Genomic DNA, 14,598 nt, shown 5'->3' on the forward strand with positions numbered 1-14,598 from the left:
AACTATATACCATATTTGATAGTTTATATATATAAACTCATTAAAAATGGCCATAATTTTATACTATTAAATCTTTCAAAGAGCAAGTGTAAACAAACATTAAATGTATCTATAATACTGAGAATACACTCCAGTATGAGCATGTAAGTAATACAAAGTAGAATTATCCAATTTAGAGTTAAAATAAAATTAAGGTTTAGGCAAGATTTAGAATTATGGTACTTCAGATGAGAATATTGCCACTAATAATTAGTGATTAGTGATTATTAATCACTAATAATTATTGTAAGTAAAAAGAAAATTCTTGATTTATAGGATAAGGCTTCTATATATACATGATAAAATTTTATTCTATATTATTATTTAATTTAGTTTTCTGTTTCTTAAAATTTAGCACTTTTTTATTATGCAATATACATAACTCTTTATCTTTCCACCCAACTATAATCTTTCCAAGTTCAGAATGTAAAACCTTAGAGTACAAAGACTTGGGAATGTTTTAATTCTTTTATGTGCAATACCAATAGGTACGCTTCTGCTTAATAATACTGAATGATTGCTACTTAAATATGCATGGCCCAAAAGTCCTAATTTGTTAAAATGAATGTACATAATATTCATCTGAATGTTCATTGAAAGTTAAAATACTTAGTAATCGCTATTGAAATACTCATAATAATATCATAGATACTCCTATTAAGCAATAAAAAAGCTGTTATTATCAATGAAGAGGATTTAGCCAATTAATATACTTATATAATTATATGAAACTTTAAATAATACATAAACATTAAAGGCTATTTGCCTTGCTTGTCTGTTTCTTATATATTTTCCCATATCCCTCAAAGTAAAAAATGCATACCTGTTTCTACAGGTCTTGTATTCTACTTTAAGAATTGGTTTACAAGATTCAGATTTTCTTCCTTCTCTTTGACTTTTTCCTAAAGAAAGAAAAAGGATTTTGTTAAATCACATTTAAATTCTACACATTCATGACAATTTCAAAAGTTTGACTAAAAGAGTCTAGAGAAAAAATAAGGTAATTATATGTTTTTCATAATAGGATAATACAATTCTTTGCATCCAAACATTTGTTGAATTTGTAAACGATTTTTGAATCCTAATAATTGACTGCTAGGTAAGTAATAAAATTATTTGTAAATCTATCATATCTATATTGTTTTATATTCTCCATATATAAATCTAGTCTCATATAAACTTATTTTAATCTTTTGAGTTTTAAGATTACTTTAGAATTAAAGACACATACACATACATACTTACTGCATAATGAAATATATTATTATGAAAATCCATACTAGGCCCATTATAGATTTTATCTATAATACAAGAAAACTCTTTTCACATGTAGAAAGATTTGCCATTTAAAACTTATGATAGACCATCAAAATCATTGTATTTTTATCAAATTAATTTAAGGGAAAATCCTTTAGACAATAAAACACAGATGGTACGTTTCAATAATATACTATATTTGCATAAAAATGTTTTCTTATAGGGAAACGTTTATGTTGTTTAGACTCCATGGATTTGGAAAAGTGATCAAAAAGAGTAGGAAAAGGAAGTAAAGCTACTTCTGCATATAACATCTTTCTAGTTATGATTTTACTTATAATTCTATGTCTCATTTTGATAAAATTTATGTTTTTGAGATGATGTTTGTTTCTTTTTTATTTTAATAAGTACCCTTATGTATTCTTGTATTGTTAACAACAGTTTATAGACACAGATACCTATTATTGTAGACAGACATCTCTCTGCATTTATGTTTAAAATTTCAGGATAGCTTCAGAATGGCACAGTCATAATCCAAATAGAATGTCGACATAGTTTTATTTAATTTGCTTAAAAAGCAGGGTTAAATACCTTATCTGCTCCATGACATGCTTTCTGAATTTGCTTTCTCTTTCTTTTACTCTATGTCAACAAAAGAAGCAATCAATAAAATATTGGTCATAATCATTCACATTGTAAAAAAGATTTAAAAGTATCTGTATTATATATAAAAAAAATTGAATTGCTGATATTATATGTAGATGATGATTCAGCCTTACAAAGAAAGAACTTTGGTTCAGGGACACTCTGAACAGTGTTCTTGGAGTAAGAAACAGCTGGTTGGTGATTACTGATTTGGGTAATATGTGGGAACAGAGAAATGAAGGAAATAATACAGCAAAAAAAGAGATACATTCTCCTCAGTTTATATTTTTTTCATTCATTGCTTCTCTAATAATTGTCAAGTCATTAACCAAATCAAAATAGTATATTTGCTGTTGTTTATACATACATGTCTGTGTAAATAATTATAATTTTTCAATCAATACACATTAGTATTATGCACTGATTTCAGTAAAAAGGAATAATATCTAAATTAATTAATAATTTACTTCAATTTCCAACTCCAATAATTTTTGGCTGAAGTTTTCAACTTTGATTATGTTCATTACCTGTTAGTAATTGAAATATACTTATAGGTCATACTGTAAAAAAATGTTATCAGAAATTGCATTTATTGCTACTCTTTATGTTCAAAGTACTACACTAAATGGCAGGGTAAAAAGAAATAACTGACCAGCAGGAAACTTAAAATTTACTAATTTAAGCAAAGCAAGTATAAAACTGACAATATGAGGTACCATAAACAAGTGATACACCTGCGGTGTTGAGAATAGTAGGAGTACACGAAGTAGAAGTTAAGAATATTATGGTTTCACTTTATGATAGAAGAATTTCCAGATTTTTGTAGATTACTTTCTAGAAGCTAGATTAAGCATTAAAAGATAGAACTTGGGAGTTCTGGTCCAAGATGGTAACATAGGAAGACCTTGAACTCACTCCTTCCATAGACACACCAAATCTACACCTACTTATAGAGCAATTCTTCCCGAAGAAGAACTGAGAGCCAATTAAACAGTTACCACTATTTATGATTCCCCACTCCCCCTTAGCTCATGCCAGCCCTTGATGACCTGGGCCACAGAAAAAAGCCACTACTATTTAAAAGAATACTATATAATAGGTCAACCCCTAGAACTCCACCAAATGGTAAGGGAGCTGCTAAAACTCTCTCTGGGCTGGCAAGCACCATGGTTTAAATTCTTGTCTCGGGATCCCTGGGTGGCGCAGCGGTTTGGCGCCTGCCTTTGGCCCAGGGCGCGATCCTGGAGACCTGGGATCGAATCCCACATCGGGCTCCCGGTGCATGGAGCCTGCTTCTCCCTCTGCCTGTGTCTCTGCCTCTCTCTCTCTCTCTCTCTATGTGACTATCATAAATAAATAAAATTAAAAAAAATAAATAAAAAATAAATAAATAAATTCTTGTCTCCATCTTGATGGCATGGACAAAAGCCAGGAACCAGATACCCTAGCAAGCCTACTACCTCAATGACCCTGGGCCCCTAGCCTATACCAGGCCCAGCCATCCCATCAAGATAGCCCCAGTGCAGTGCACAATCAGAACACTCCTGGTCAGTGCTCACTAAATCCTTTGCCAAAGTGACAGATGTGCAAAGCACTCCAGAACATTCCAGGCCCACATAATGTTGACTCCAAACAATTCACCAGGCACCCCTTGCATGGAGCACCTCAGAAACCCCTAGTTCATGCTACTTTGGCTCCAGGTACTCCATTAGGGCTTTGTTTACATGGCACACACTGGGAAACCCTGGCTTACACTCTGCCTCAGTTCCAGCCTCCCACCAAGGCTCCCCCTGTGTAAATCACTCTGGGATACCCAAGTTGGACCAATTTCAACTTTAGCCATCCTGCCAGAGTACCCCCCTACCCTGCATCCATTTCAGCTTTAACTATCCTGCTTGGGTGCTCTGTGTGGAGAGCCCTAGGACATCCCAGCTTGTACCAACTTTAGCTTCAGTCATCCATACTCTATGCCCCAATACAGTATATACCCACTTTATCTTCAGCTGTCCTGACAGGGCACTCTGTGTGGCCTGAAATGGCCAACACCCATTTCAGTTTCAGAGAGTCTCCAGCACAGAATGCTCCAGGACCCATAGTACAGAAAAACCACAGCTCCAGCAAGCCAACCAAAGTCACTAGGCATGTGCAATCTACACAGGGGATGACAATACATAAGATCATTCCTTTAAATATAGCAGTAGCTGTTCCACCCAACTTATAGAAATAAAGAAAACCTAGCAAAAAAAGTCAAGCAAAATGAGGAGACAGATGGAATATGTTCCAAGTGAAGGAATAAATCAAAACCTCAGAAAAAGAACTAAATGAAACAAAGGAAAAACCTACTTGATAGAGTTCAAAATAATGGTCATAAAGATGTTCACTGGACTGGAGAGAAGAGTGGATGAACTCAGTGAGAACTTTAACATGAGATTCAATATATAAAAAATCATCATTAGAGTTGAAGAATACCATAACAGTAATGAAAAATCCACTAGAGAGAATCAACAGTAGAATAGAAGGTGCAAGAAGGTGCATAAGTGATCTGAAAGACAGAGGAATAGAAAGTACCAACCTGAACAGTGAAAAGAAGAAAAAATAATTGTAAGGAATAAGGATAGGTTAAGGAATACCTTGGATATCAAGCAAACAAACATTCTCATTATAGGCATCTCAGAAGGAGAAGAGAGAGAAAGGGGTACAAAAGTTATTTGAAAAAAAAATAATAGCTGAAAAACTTAATAACCTGGAGAAGGAAGCAGACATCCAGGTTCAGGAAGCAGAGTTCCAAATAGAAGATTAATCTAAGGAGGTTATCTATCAAAATACTAGAGAAGAACACAGGCAGCAACCTCTTTGACCTTAACCATAGCAAATTCTTACTAGACACATCTCCAGAAGCAAGGAAACAAAAGCAAAAATGAACTATGGGCACTTTATCAAGATAAAAATATTCTGCACAGTGAAGGAAACAATCAACAATACTAAAAGACAACCTATGGAATGAGAGAAGATATTTGCAAATGACATATCTGATAAAGGATTAGAATCCAAAATCTATAAAGAACTTATCAAACTCAACACCCTCAAAACAAGTAATCTAGTTAAGAAACGGGCAAAAGACATGAATAGACATTTTTCCAAAAAAGATATCCAGATGGCGAACAGACATATGAAAAGATGCTCAACATCACTCATCATCAGGGAAATGCAAATCAAAACCACAGTGAGACACCACCTCACATGTGTCAGAATGGCTAAAATTAACAGCACAGGAAACAACAGATGGTGAGGAAATAGGGGAATCTTCTTTTACTCTTGATGGGAATACAAACTGGTGCAGCCACTGTGGTAAGCACTATGGAGGCTCCTCAAAAAGTTAAAAACAGAATTACCCTATGACCTACTAGATTTATCCAAAGAACACAAAAATACTGATTCAAAGGGACACATGCACCCTGATTTTAATAGCAACATTATCAACAATAGTCAAATTATGGAAAGAGCCCAAAAGAGAGGGAGGAGGGTAAAGCAAGCCATAAGAGACTCTAAACTATAGAGAAGAACAAACCAAAGTTGATGAGGGAGGTAGGTGGGGGATGGGCTAAATGGGTGATGTTCATTGAGGAGGGCACTTGTGGTGAGCAATGAGTGTTTTATGTAAGTGATGAATTACTAAATTCTACACCTATAACCAATCTTACCATATGTTAATGAACTAGAATTTAATAAAAATTGAAATAAAAAAGGAAAAAGACTAAAGATAGAGAATTTTTAAAGCAGCAAGAGAGAAGCAACTAGTTATATATAAGGGAAGCCCCATAAAGCCATGAAATGATTTTTCAGCAGAAACTTTGCAGACCAGAAGAGAATGGCATGACACAATTCAAAGTGCTCAAAAGAAAAAACCTACAATCAAGAATACTCTATCCAGCAAGGTTATCATTCACAATTGAAGGTGAAATAAAGAATTTCTCAAAGAAAAAAAGGGTCATTATCACTAAAGTGGCCTTGCAATAAATGTTAAAAGAACTTCTTTAAGTGGAAAAGAAAGTGTCATAACTAGAAGTAAAAAAAAAAAATCACAAAAGAAAAAAAAAGTCATGAGTAAAACCAAACATACAGTAAGGGTAGTAGGGCAATCACTTATAAAGCTAGTTTGAAGGTTAAAAGAAAAAAGTAATACAGTTAAGTATATCTAAAAAATTAGTTAAGGGATACAAATAATAAAAAGATGTAATTATGATAACATGTACATAAAACGTGAAGGAAGAAATAAAGTTCTTTTAGAATGTATTCACACATAAATGACCATCAAATCAATATAGACTTCTATATACTTAGAATGTTATATATGAAACTCATGGTAACCACAAGCCAAAAACCTATGACACACACAAAATATAAAGAGAAAGAAAACCAATCATCACACTAAAGAAAGATATTGATTACAAAGGAGCAAGAGAAAAAGAAAGGAATAGAAAACTACAAAACCACTAGAAAATGATTGACAAAATGGCAAAAGCATATACCTATCAATAATTACTATAAATGAAAATGGCTTAATGTCCTCATCAAAAGACACACGGTGGTAGAATCAATAAAAATACAAGATCAATCCACTTACATGCTGCCTACCAAAGACTCACTTCAGACCTAAAAATACATACAGACTGAATGTGAAAGGATAAAAAAAGATACTTGAAGCAAATGAAAGTGAAAAAAAAAAAAAAACACGGGGTAGCAATACTTATATCAAACAAAATAGACTTTAAAACAAAAACTGTAACAAAAGACACGGAAGGGACTACACAATGAAAAAGGGTTAACACAAGAGGATATAACAATTGTAAATATCTATGTAGCCAACATTGAAATACATGAAACAAAATATTAACATACAATGGGAGAAATTGACAGTAATAAAATAGTAGAGGTCTACAAAACACCACATATCAATCGATAGATTAGGCAGAAAATCAATAAGGAAATAGTGTCTTTGAATGACTTAACAGAAATATACAGATCATTCCATCCAAACAGAACTGAATACATATTCTGTTCACATGTACATGAAACATTTTCCAGGATGGGTGTCACACATTAGGCCCCAAGACAAGGCTCAATAAATTTAAAAACATTGAAATCATTTCAAACTTTTTTTTAAGATTTTATTTATTTATTCATGAGAGACACATAGAGAGAGAGAGAGAGAGAGAGAGAGAGGCACAGACACAGGCAGAGGGAGAAGCAGGCTCCATGCAGGGATCCCAACGTGGGACTTGATCCCGGGTCTCCAGGATCACACTGGGAAGCTGAAGGCGGTGCTAAACCACTGAGCCACCTAGGCTGCCCTCAAACATCTTTTTTGACCACAACAGCATGAAATTACAAAACAGTGACAAGAAAAAAAATGGAAAAACCCAAACACAAGGAGGCTAACCAACATGCTACTAACAATAAATAGGTCAATGAAGAAATCAAATAAAATATTAAAAAATATATGGGGCACCAGAATGGCTCAGTTGGTTAAGCATCAGGCTCTTGATTTTGGCTCAGGTCATGATCTCAGGGTCATGAGATAGGTCCTCAAATTGGGCTGCATGCTGGGTGTGGAGCCTACTTTGGATTCTCAGTCTCCCTCTGCCTCTGCCCCCCCCATTCACACTTGCTCTCTCTCTAAAAAAAAAAAAAAAAAAATGGAGGGGAATAAAAATGAAAACACAGTAAGTCTAAATCTTTGATGCAGTGAAAACAGTTCTAAGCAGGACATTTAGAGTGATACAGGCCTACCTCAAGAAACAAAAATAATCTCAAATAATCTAACCACACATCTAAAAGGACTAGAAAATAAGAACAAAGTTCAGAGTTAGTAGAAGGAAAAAAATAATAAAGATAACAGCAGATATAAATGACTAAAAAATCAATAGAAAAATCAATGAAACTAAAAGTTATTTCTTTGAAAAAATAAACTAAATTGATAAACCTTTAGCCAGACTCATCAAAAGCAAAAAAAGAGTGGACCCAAATAAAGAAAGTCTTAAAGCCAAGGAGTAACAGCTGACATTGAAGAAATGCAGAGGATTATAAGAAACTACTACAAAAATTATATGCCAACAAGTGGACAATCTGGAAGACATGAATAAATTCCGAAAAGTTGTAGAAACTTACAAAATTGAATCAGGAAGAAATAGAAAATCTAAACAGGTCAATTATAAGTAATGAAATTCAACAGGTAATCAAAAAACTTCCAACAAAAAAAATGCACATCCAGATTGAGTCACAGGTGAATTCTACCAAACATCTGAAGAAGAGTTAATGTATATCCTTTTCTAATTATTCCAAAGTATAAAAGAAAAAGGAAAGCTTCTGAATATACTCTCTGAGTTCAACAATATCCTGATAACAAAACCAGACAAAAAAACTACAAAAAAGGAAAACTATAGGGCAAGATCCCTGATTAACACAGATGCATAACTCTCAAAAAATATTAGCAAACTGCATTCAACAATATATTAAAAGGATCATTCATTATAATCAAGTGGAGTTTATTCCAGGGATGTAAGGATGGTTCAATATTTGCAAATCACTCGGGACGCCTGAGTGGCTCAACGGTTTAGCGCCTCCCTTCTGCCCAGGGCATGATCCTAGAGTCCCGGAATCAAGTTCTGCATCAGGCTCCCTGCATGGAGCCTGCTTCTCCCTCTGCCTGTGTCTCTGCCTCTCTCTCTCTCATGAATAATAAATTTTAAAAAATCTTTAAAAAAATGCAAATCACTCAACGTGATAAATCACATTAGCAAAATGAAAGATAAAAATGATATGATCATCTCAATAGATGCGCAAAAAGTATTTGATAAAATTCAACATACATTCACTATGAAAACTCTTTAACAAAAATGAATTTAGAGGGAACATACCTCAACATTATAAAATCGATATATAACAAAACCCACAGATAACATCATACTCAATGGTGAAGAACTGAGAGCATTTCCTCTAAGATCAGGAACAAGACAAGACTGTCAAGACTGACAAGACTGTGACAAGAATAATAATCTTGTGACAAGAATAATAATCTTGCCACTTTTTAACATAGTACTGGAAGTCCTAGCTGTAACAATCAGACAAGAAGAAGAAATAAAACGCACCCAAATTTGGAAGGAAGAAGTAAAACTGTCACTATTTGTAGATGCCATGATACTATGCATAGAAAATCCGAAGCCTCCAAAAAATATATATATATTAGAATAAATGAATTCAATAATGTCAGAGGACACAAAATTAATATATAAATATCTTTTTCATTTCTATACACAAATAATGAAGTAGAAAAATAAATTTTTAAAAATCCCATTTAAATTGGACTGGAAAGTATGAAATACCTAGGAATAAATGTAGCCAAGGAAGTGAAAGGCCTATACTCTGAAAACTAACAGATGATGAAAGAAATTAAAGATGACACAAACAAATGTAAAGATATTCCATGCTCATGGATAGAAAGCATTTCATTAAATGTCCAAACTACCCAAAGCAATTTGACAAATTCAATACGATCCCTATAAAAATGCTAAGAGCATTTTTTACAAACTAGAACAAACAATCCTAAAATTTGTATGGACCTACAAAAGACCCTAAATTGCCAAAACAATCTTGAGAAGGAAAAACAAAGCTGGAGGTATCACAATTCCAGATTTCAAGACTTACTACAAAGGTTTAATAATCAAAATAGTACAGAACTGGCACAAAAATAGACACATGGTCCAACAGAACAGAACTGAATGCCTAGAGATAAACCCATGCTTATATGGTCAATTAATCTATGACAAAGGAGTCAAGAATATCCAGTGGGAAAAAGATGGTCTCCAAAAAAAAATGATGTTAAGCGGGGCAAGATGGCAGAAGAGTAAGTTCCCCAAGTCACCTATCCCCACCAACTTACCTAGATAACTTTCAAATCATCCTGAAAACCTATGAATTCAGCCTGAGATTTAAAGAGAGAACTGGAACGCTACAGAGAGAAGAGTTCGCACTCCTAATAAGAAGACAGAAAAATAAATAAAATAAAATAAAATAAATAAAATAAAATAAAATAAAATAAAATAAAATAAAATAAAATAAAATAAAAAAGAATCTAGTGCGGGAGGGGCCCCCACGAGGAGCCGGGCTAAGGCCAGGCAGCAAGAACCTCCAGGACAGGAAAGCCCAGTCCAGGAGAAGCAGGAAATTTTACAATCTTCCCGGACGGAAATGCACTCACAGGGAACTCGGGCAGGATCCCAGGAGGGGCAGTGGAGCCTCCTGGCTCCCGGGATCACTAACAGAGGAAGTGCGCCCCAGGGGAGAGCTCGCCACACACCTTGAACGACTGCAGTAAAGGGCTGGCGCACACGCCTGGAGGGGCCTCGGGAGCAGCTCAGGTGGCGGCTCCCCACGGAGGGGGCTGCACTACCCCGGGAGCGCAATTCCAGCAGCACAGGCCCCGGATCCCAGGCGCCGGGGGACACAGCCCAGGATCCTGCACACCCCCTGGGACAGGCGAAGGCTGGGAGGGCCCAGGACAGCGAGGACACTCCTGCTACAGGGTGCCCCCGAGCTGTGCCCATCAGCGTCCCCCTGGCCCAGAGCATCCAGGCCAGTGTGGACTGGAAGCTGCAGTAGTTACTGTGGGAGTTGACTCCAGAGCTAGAGAGCTGGCCCCCGCCAGTAGGATTGTTCCTCCTGGTGTCACCCTGTGCCTGGGAGAGTGGGGCCACCAGGGAACAGAGGCCTCACAGGATAAAGAGCTCCCACTGAGCTGTGCACCTGGCAGGGGGTGGGACAGCTCCCCCAGGTGCACATACCTGAGAATCAGCACAGCAGTTCCCTCCCCCAGAAGACCAGCTGGAAGGACAGAGGAAGAGTAAGTCCTTGACTGAGAAGCACTGGAAAGCTCCAGAGGAAGTCGAGGTATTTACAGTATATAGAACCAGAGGACACCCCACCTTTTTGTTTGTGTGTTTTTGGTCTTTGTTTTTGTTTGTTTGTTTGTGGGTTGTTTGCTTTTTTTTCTCTTTTTTCTCCCTTCCTTTTTCCACTACAACTTGTTTTTAGCCACTCTGCACTGAGCAAAATGACTAGAAAGAACTCACCACAAAGGAAAGAATCAGAAATAGTACTCTCTCTCACAGAGTTACAGAATTTGGATTATAATTTGATGTCAGAAAGCCAATTCAGAAGCACAATTATAAAGCTACTGGTGGCTCTGGAAAAAAGCATAAAGGATTCAAGAGACTTCATGACTGCAAAGTTTAGATCTAATCAGGCCAAAATTAAAAATCAATTAAATGAGATGCAATCCAAACTGGAGGTCCTAACGACTAGGGTTAATGAGGTAGAAGAATGAATGACTGATATAGAAGACAAGTTGATGGCAAGGAAGGAAACTGAAGGGAAAAAAAAGAAAAACAATTAAAAGATCATGAGGAAAGGTTAAGGGATATGAATCTCAGAAGGAAAAATCTGCCTCAGAAGGAAAAAATTTCTGCCTCAGAAGGAAAAATCTACATTTAATTGGGGTTCCAGAGGATGCGGAAAGGGAAAGAGGACCAGAAAGCATATTTGAACAAATCATAGCTGAGAACTTCTAACTTGGGGAGGGAAACAGGCATTCAGATCCAGGGGATAGAGAGATCCCCCCTTAAAATAATAAAAACCGTTCAACACCCTAACATTTAATAGTGAAACTTGCAAATTCCAAAGATAAAGAGAAGATCCTTAAAGTAGCAAGAGACAAGAAATCCCTAACTTTTATGGGGACAAGTATTAGGTTAACAGCAGACCTCTCCACAGAGACCTGGCAGGCCAGAAAGGGCTGGCAGGATATATTCAGGGTCCTAAATGAGAAGAACATGCAGCCAAGAACACTCTAGTCAGCAAGGCTCTCATTCAGAATAGAAGGAGAGATAAAGAGTTTCCAAGATAGGCAGAAACTGAAAGAATATGTGACCACCAAACCAGCTCTGCAAGAAATATTAAGGGGGACTCTGTAAAAGAAAGAGGAAGTCCAAAGAAATAGTCCACAAAAACAGGGACTGAATAGGTATTATGATGACACTAAATTCATATCTTTCAGTAGTAACTCTGAACATGAATAGGCTTAATGATCCCATCAAAAGGCACAAGGTTTCAGACTGGATAAAAAAGCAAGACCCATCTATTTGCTGTCTACAAGAGACTCATTTTAGACCTAAGGACACTTCCAGTCTGAAAATGAAAGGATGGAGAACCATTTACCATTCAAATGGTCCTCATAAGAAAGCAGGGGTAGCAATCCTCATATCAGATAAATTAAAGTTTATCCCAAAGACTAGCAAGAGATGAAGAGGGACATTATATCATACTTAAAGGATCTATCCAACAAGAGGACCTAACAATCGTGAATATTTATGCCCCTAATGTGGAAGCTGCATGTATATCAATCAATTAATAACCAAAGTTAAGACATACTTAGATAATAACACACTAATAGTGGGAGACTTCAACACGGCGCTTTCTGTAATTGACAGATCTTCTAGGCACAACATCTTCAAAGAAACAAGAACTTTAAATGATACACTAGACCAGATGGATTTCACAGATATTTACAGAACTTTACATCCAAACGCAACTGAATACACATTCTTCTCAAGTGCACATGGAACTTTCTCCAGAATAGACCACATACTGGGTCACAAATCAGGTCTTAACTGATACCAAAATATTGAGATTGTCATCTGCATATTTTCAGACCATAATGCTTTGAAACTAGAAATAAATCACAAGAAAAATTTGTAAGAAATTCAAACAGGTGGAGGTTAATAAAGACCATCCTGCTAAAAGATGAAAGGATCAGCCAGGAAATTAGAGAAGAATTAAAAAGATTCATGGAAACTAATGAGAATGAAGATACAACCATTCAAAATCTTTGGAATACAGCAAAAGCAGTCCTGAGAGGGAAATACATTGTAATAAAAGCATCCCTCAAAAAACTGGAAAAAACTCAAATACACAACCTAACCTTGCATCTAAAGGAACTGGAGAAAGAACAGCAAATAAAACCTATACCCAGCAGAAGAAGAGAGTTAATAAAGATTCGAGCAGAACTCAATGAAATAGAGACCAGAAGAACTATTGAACAGATCAACAAAACCAGGAATTGGTTCTTTGAAAGAATTAATAAGATAGATAAACCATTAGCCAGCCTTATTAAAACAAAAGAGAAAAGACTCAAATTAATAAAATCATGAATGAAAAAGGAGAGATCACCACCAATACCAAGGAAATACAAACGATTTTAAAAACATATTATGAGCAGCTTTATGCCAATAAATTAGGCAATCTAGAAGAAATGGATGCATTTCTGGAAAGCCCCACAAACTACCAAAACTGGAACAGGAAGAAATAGAAAACCTGAACAGGCCAATAACCAGGGCAGAAATTGAAGAGGTCATCAAAAACCTCCCAAGACACAAAAGTCCAGGGCAGATAGCTTCCCAGGGGAATTCTATCAAGCGTTTAAAGAAGAAACAATACCTATTCTACTAAAGCTGTTTGGAAAGATAGAAAGAGATGGAAAGAGAAAGACCCCCCAAAAAAGGAGAATTATAGACCAATATCCCTGATGAACACAGATGCAAAAATTCTCAACAAGATACTAGCCAATAGGATCCAACAGTACATTAAGAAGATTATTCACCATGACCAAGTAGGATTTTTCCCCGGGATGCAAGGCTGGTTCAACAGTTGTAAAACAATCAATGTGATTCATCATATCAGCAAGAGAAAAAACAAGAACCATATGATCCTCTCAATAGATGCAGAGAAAGCATTTGACAAAATACAGCATCCATTCCTGATCAAAACTCTTCAGAGTATAGGGATAGAGGGAACATTCCTCAGCATCTTAAAAGCCATCTACGAAAAGCCCACAACAAATATCATTCTCAATGGGGAAACACTGGGAGCCTTTCCCCTAAGATCAGGAACACAACAGGGATGTCCACTTTCACCACTGCTATTCAACATAGTACTAGAAGTCCTAGCCTCAGCAATCAGACAATAAAAAGAAATAAAAGGCATTCAAGTTGGCAAAGAAGAAGTCAAACTCTCCCTCTTTGCAGATGACATGATACTGTACCTAGAAAACCCGAAAGACTCCACCCCAAGATTGCTAGAAGTCATCCAGCAATTTGGCAGTGTGGCAGGATACAAAATCAATGCCCAGAAGTCAGTGGTATTTCTATACACTAACAATGAGACTGAAGAAAGAAAAATTAAGGAGTCAATCCCATTTACAATTGTACCCCAAAGTGTAAGATGCCTAGGAATAAACCTAACCAAAGAGGTAAAGGATCTATACCCTAAAAACTACAGAACACTTCTGAAAGAAATTGAGGAAGACACAAAGAGATGGAAAAATATTCCATGCTCATGGATTGGCAGAATTAATATTGTGAAAATGTCAATGTTACCCAGAGCAATTTACACGTTTAATACAATCCCTATCAAAATACCATGGACTTTCTTCAGAGAACTGGAACAAATCATCTTAAGATTTGTGTGGAATCAGAAAAGACCCCAAATAGCCAGGGGAATATTGAAAAACAAAACCACAGCCAGGGGCATCACAATGCCAGATTT

The 14,598-nt window shown here is 36.1% G+C and overlaps 1 protein-coding gene across 6 annotated transcripts in view; it reads right to left on the minus strand.

The window, feature by feature from the left end:
* STXBP5L (syntaxin binding protein 5L) overlaps nt 1–14,598 on the minus strand; it is a 379,840-nt gene that overhangs the window by 169,229 nt on the left and 196,013 nt on the right. For all 6 annotated transcript variants that reach the window (XM_077884445.1, XM_077884446.1, XM_077884444.1 and 3 more), the window contains one exon: nt 863–941. In XM_077884445.1, the coding sequence (XP_077740571.1) occupies nt 863–941 (79 nt within the window). The remainder of the gene's footprint in view (nt 1–862; nt 942–14,598) is intronic.

Source organism: Canis aureus, chromosome 35 (genome assembly GCF_053574225.1).
Source record: "Canis aureus isolate CA01 chromosome 35, VMU_Caureus_v.1.0, whole genome shotgun sequence".
Lineage (NCBI taxonomy): Eukaryota > Metazoa > Chordata > Mammalia > Carnivora > Canidae > Canis > Canis aureus.